General features: G+C 42.2%; 1 protein-coding gene across 1 annotated transcript; it reads right to left on the reverse strand.

The window, feature by feature from the left end:
* Positions 1-2874: 2874 nt before the first annotated feature.
* On the reverse strand, positions 2875-5927 carry LOC103178281 (4-galactosyl-N-acetylglucosaminide 3-alpha-L-fucosyltransferase 9-like). The gene is made up of 2 exons (XM_007892924.1): positions 5820-5927; positions 2875-4006 (listed from the first exon to the last, which is right to left on the reverse strand). Exons 1-2 carry the CDS (start codon positions 5902-5904, stop codon positions 2922-2924), a joined length of 1170 nt encoding a protein of 389 aa, XP_007891115.1. The 5' UTR covers positions 5905-5927; the 3' UTR covers positions 2875-2921.
* Between the last annotated feature and the right edge of the window lie 312 nt (positions 5928-6239).

The following is a 6239-nucleotide window of genomic DNA, read 5'->3' on the forward strand; positions in this document are numbered from 1 at the left end:
TTCTGCCGGGTTTTTACCTACATCATGCTTCCCCCGTTTTTAAATGAACCTTACTTTAATAATTTTAAGTGAGCCCTTGTGGGGTTCAGTTTGAGGGAGGATATGTTTTTGAGGCTTTAGAGGTGTGCATCCTTCAAATCTAATCATTTTTATAACTTACCTGAAGAAAGTTGTGACTATTCCCTGCAGTATGTTGACAGCCCGTATTTCTTTCAATAGATTTCCATATGTGAGCTCCTTGTCAATTACCACGACCACCTCTATACTATCCTTCCCTGGGTATGATAATCCTGTGTTTCCCAGAATAGAGTAATTTTGTGAATGGTGTCTGCATACTTGGATCATTATGGAGTCCTGTAGCTCAGTGGTTAGAGCGCTCGCTTTGCAAGCGAGAGACCTGGGTTTGATTCCCGGCAGAGTGAAACCTTGGGCAAGTTTCCTTACTCCACACGCCTGATAATAATCCCTCAAAAAAAAACAATAATAAATTGGCCATTTGAATCCAAGACTGTTTGTGGGACATTGCTGTGCACAATTAGCTGCATTTTGCTCATAAATGTAATCAATTCACTTTACAGTCTATTCTGTGAAGCGCTTTGAGACATCTAGTAGACGCGAAAAGTGCTATATCAAATGCAAGGATTATTATTATTATTACCATCAATTCATGGCTCTACGCTGCCACGGGAGCGAATTTTCATTTAATATCTTTGACAAGCGAGTGGTGGGCTATCAGGTTTGTATGAATTAGGATTCGCCCCCATGTCTTTTTCAAAGAATCAAGCACTGTATGAATTTTGGTGCTCCCTTGAGTGTTGTCTGCGTTCTATTAATCCTACTAATTATGAACAAAACGCAAAATACTGCAGATGCTGGAATTCTGAAACAAAATTTGAAAGGAAAATGAGTCAATGTTTTGGGTCCACGACCCTTCGTCCATATATGCTGCCTGACCTGCTGAGTGTTCCCAGTGACTTCTGTTTCTACGACTAATAATAAAAAACGGTTTCTCCAATCATGTCACCATTTTCTTTAATTCTTTATTAGTGTATATGTTCAGTTCTCAACCATTTGTCTTTCATTGGACCCCCCACCATTTCTTATAGAGGAACATTGTTAAACATTGTTCACATATAAAAATCATAAACAATTATATTAAATTCAAAATTCCCAAATAAACAAAAGAGCCTTAAAAATTAAGTTTGTCAGAAGCTGCAGAAATAGTATCACCTCATATATCTATGAAAGCTGAAGGGTTAATTCCCTCTGGGGAGCTTCTGATTACAGATGCATAAACAGGTTGCCCAGTTTTCTTTGCAAAAACAACAACAAGATTCCATTTATAGAGCGCCTTTCACATCGGGAGGACGTCCCAAGGCGCTGTACAGTTGGGTCAGGACCCGAAAAGGAGTAAACTTTAAATAATTCTTTAATTTACCTACAATGGGAGGTTGAGTTAGGACTGATAATAAAAAACAAATATATTTCCTATAATCAGGCTTGACAGATTTCCCAACTCTGCAGCAATTGTCTGCAGAGTTTCGTCCACAAAATATACTGTCAATTTACTTTACATGGAAGTGCTTTGAGACATTTCGAAGACACGATAAGGCACTATATCAAATGCAAGGATTCTTCATCTTCTCAAATTGGGGATGTCCAACACCTTTGGAATTATGCCAATCTCCAGCCAGAGATCCATGAATTTCCTGTAAATTTGTTCTGAAGTTCATTTGGGTTTCCATGGGATTAATTCTTTGTGAATCTTGTGTTTTAGACGTCAAAGTGCCTGGTATAAATTTATTCAAATACAGAAAAGGTTGAGAAGAAAAACAGTGTGTTTCAGGTCATTTTATATCCAAAATTATCTTGTCTCATCTACTCTATGGTATCTTTCACATTGGATCATGCCCATTCACCTAGGTTTCTCAATAAACAGTCGGGCCTTCAGCCTCTTTACAGCCACCCTTTCGAACTGCATGCCACAGTCCCCTCACCTTGATCCCTCCCTTGCCTCCTTCAAGGCATGTCTCAACAACAACAACAACAAGCTTACATTTGTACAGCACCTTTCGCGTTCGGAGGACATACCAAGACGCTGAACAATTAGTGTTTCGGACCCGAGCTGCGGGTCATGATCGGGGAAGGTGGAGGGCAGGGTGGGAGGGAGAGCGAAGGCACTATCAAAGAGGAGGGTCTTGAGACGGGTCTTGAAGGAGTCAAGGTAGGGGGCGATGCGTAAGAACTGCGCGATGGAGTTCCAGAGGGTGGGGGCAGAGCGGCTGCAGGACTGCCTGCCAATGGTGGCGTGAGTGAGGAGAGGGATGTGAAACAGGCATGAGCCCCGTGGTGTGAGACTGTGGTGGAGCCAGGCAATGTTGTGGAGGTGGGGGAAGGCAGAGTGGGTCATGACATGGTTGTGGGGTAGAAAGGATAATTGAGGGTCAAACAAGTCACCAAGTTTCCGGACTGGTTTAATAAGGTGGAGTGTGCAACCATGGTTGGTGATTCTGTCAGTGCCTAAGGTATGGAGGCGCTGATGGGAACCAATAAAGAGGGGCTCGGTCTTGAATGGTGAAGGCAGAGAGTCAGAATTGAGTGTCATCCGCATATATAATATGTGTCAAGACATATAATAGGGTCTCAAGACCCTCCTCTTTGACCAACTTTTGTTGGAGACATCTAGAAGACGTGAAAAACGGCATATCAAATGCAAGGATTATTATTATTGATCATATGATTCAAATATGTCTTTCAACATCGCAAATATAATTTGAGATATTATTTAACACATCAATTACAGAATCCTACAGTATGACCCAGATGACCTGGCAAAGGCGAAAGGAAAAAACATTTGCGGAGAAAATTTTTTTTAGAGAAAATCGTCCAGAATATTCACTGGTGTTGATTTTCAGCTGAGTTCAATCCCAAAACCATTTCTCCAAGTTTCGAGCACACCTATAGTTGTTTTCTCGTTTTACATGTTCACAAATAGCACATGCCCTTAGCTCCCAGTCTGCCATCTGCACTCTGTAGTATTTCCTCCACTTAAAGTAGGTCATGTACAATTCTTGGTCTTTATCAAGATGGTGCAGGTACCCTGCCAGTTCTTTAGCTGATGTAAAATCGTCTACGTGAATGAAAGAATCTGCTGGTACAAAGATCTCATAGTTTTCTCTGGACGGGCCCAAGACCACAGGCACTGTGCCTGTTTGCAAAGGGTTATAAAGCTTTTCAGTAATGTAATCCTTATGGATTGAGTTTTCAAAGGAAAGGTAGAATTTGCAACTAGTTATAAATGGTGTGAAATCATTCTTGTTGATATATTTCCCAAAGGCGCGCCCATACACAGAGACATCAATGTACTTGATCAGTTCTTTATAGTAATTTACTCTTCTGTGTTTAGGATTCCAGTGGCTCACAACCCAACACACTAGCTTGCTCTTATTGGGAACTTTAAAATCTGAAGAATCTGGACTCATAATCAGAGAACCGTAAGGCACTTGAATATCTGAACCGCGAAGATATGTTAAGGTTAGGTTAAATTGTTGGCCAAGCCCGTTCATCTTTGGACTGTGGATCGGTGACTCCATGTTCATCCAAACCCATTTCTGCAATGGTGGCCGTGGCTGTTTGGGCAGGTTGGAAAGGTGCTTACTTATGTCCCTGTGATGCACAATGATAGCATGGGATTTGTTATACAGATTTCTATCAACAGTCAAATGGCAGCCATGGATGTTGAACCTTGATTTACAAGAATTGAGACTAAAAACCTGCTTAAAAGGCCACATCCAAATGAGCACAATAGTTCTGTTCTCCTCCTCAGTGTTTTGAGAAAAGGTGATTTTTAGACTTGGAAGTTTTGTGGCTGATTCCACAGGAATGTAAATCCATCCGTTTAACTGCTTGACGTATACCAACAGTAAGATTGCAGTGATGACCAAAATAATTATGAAAATTAGAATTCTATGCAGTTGTCCATTGTTGCAAGCTGGCATAATGCTTCCTGTAAAAGGAAAATACTTTTATTAAAATTGTATGGAAAACTGGACCACACCCGAGATAATAGAGGCAGAAAGAAAAGCCTAAATAACATGAAAGAATAACATGGAAATAACGCAAAGAAAGTAAGACAGTGGGGTGAAAATTTTGACCGTGGTATGCTAATTATCACATTGCTAATAGGGGTCGTCAATGTGCCAGCTATAAATCAAGTTCACTATTGTAGATAATAGTTAACTAAATACAACAACAACAAATTACATTTGTATAGCGGTTTTCACGTTGGGAGAACGTCCCAAGGCGGGGGGTTAGAATCAGGAGGTTGGGGTCTTGAGACGTTCCTTGAAGGAGGAAAGAGAGAGAACGAGGTGAAGGGACTGTGGGGTGGAGCTTCATAGGGTGGGGGCAGAGAAGCTGAAGGCCCGCCCACTGATGATGGGGAGTCTGACAGTGGGAGGTGGAACATGCTGATCGGAGGGAGCGGACAGGGTGATATGGAGTTAGCAGGTCACAACGGTAGGGAGGAGCAAGCCCGTGGAGGGCTTTGAAGGCAAGGATGAGAATTCTGAATGACCTGCAGCCTGTGGATAGAAGAGTTGGGAAGGCCAACAAGCAGGGAATTAGTGTAATCGCACCTAGATGTAATGAATGCATGGTTGAGGGTCTCGGCGGCCTGAGGTGAGAGGCATTGGCAGTGCCGTTTGATGTTGTGGAGATGAGGAAAGGCAGATCAGGTCATGGCAAAGATATGGGGTAGGAAGGACAGTTGAGGGTCAAAATAAGAACACAAGTTTCAGACTGGCTCAGTGAGGTGGAGTGTGCATCCATGAATACTGATGCTGCCAGTGACTGTGGTGTGGACACGTTGTAGGGAACCAATCAGTAGGGCCCTGGTCTTGTTGACCCCATGAGTGCGGATAATGTCATCAAGTGGGAGCACATACATGTTGAAGCAAAGGGAACCAAAAACAGAGTCCTGAGGAATACCGCATGAGACGGTGCGGGGGCTGGAGGAGAAGCCATTCGTGGAAACAAAGTGGAGATGGTGCAAAAGGTAAGATTTGAACCAGTTAAGGACAGGACCATGAAGGTTGAGCTGAGAAGAGAGACAGCGGTGGATAGAGCGGTCAACAGTGCTGAAGGCAGCATAGAGATTAAGGAGGACAAGAAAACATTCGAAAAAATAAATAAAGTCAGTAACCTAGGACGCTTGATAATTAATTATCAAAGACTGTCGATGACGAAAGGTAGTCAGTAACCAAAAACAATCAAGAATCAAATAGAGTCAAGAAGCCAAAGTTGGTAAATAAGACTGGCCATAGGTGTGACCCTCCCAATTTGGTCGCAATACTGAGGCTGGAAGAAATCTCACTGATTCAGTTGTAACGTTTGGCATGCCAACCAGTGCATCGAGTACATTGCAGCACATCCCCAGCACCGTATTGGAGTATCAGCATTGGCTACATAGATTCCAAGTCCTGACATGGAGTCTAAACACACAAACACCTGACTCAAAGTGAGAGTGCTACAAACTGAGCCAGACTGACACACCGATTCTCCAGAACACTCATCCTCCCATCACGCATCAAGAAGTTTAGTAAATGATTTCAGTGTCCTGCCCTCAATCACATTTCCCGATAACTCATGCAAGTCATTAATTACATCCTGGGCAAAGAAATACTTCTTGGAATCAGACCTAAAATTATTCTTTGCAGCCCAAAACAATTACACCGGTATCATCCTGTTTTGCTGTTTCAGCACATCTAAAAGTATTGTTCTGAATTTACTTTCTCAATTCCATTTAAAATCTTACATACCTTTATGCAGTGTACGTGAATAATTCTCAATCCAGAAAGCAGGTATATGACCTCTTGTGTTCTTAGGTCGAAACACTCTGATCATGAATCACCCACTGGTTCACTCTCCCCTCGAGGATTATGTTACACTTCCTGCTTTTTTCTATTTGCTGTTTCCTTCTCTCTTCGTACTTCTCGTCATATTTCTTCCAGTCAATGATCTTATTTGCTCCATCGCTATCACTATCACTATTCAAACTGCTAGAGATTGAAGGTAACCACTCGGGCTTCCATCTCCCCCTCTGAGGGTTTGAAGTCTTCCTCTCGATACTGTCTTCCTACTTCTGGGAGGTTTCTTCACAGACTCAGATTCTTTCTGCTTATCATCATGCTCTTCCTCATATACATCATATTATTACCACCATAATGGTCTAGTTTTGC

Source organism: Callorhinchus milii, unplaced genomic scaffold (assembly GCF_018977255.1).
Source record: "Callorhinchus milii isolate IMCB2004 unplaced genomic scaffold, IMCB_Cmil_1.0 Scaffold3, whole genome shotgun sequence".
Taxonomy (NCBI): Eukaryota; Metazoa; Chordata; class Chondrichthyes; order Chimaeriformes; family Callorhinchidae; genus Callorhinchus; species Callorhinchus milii.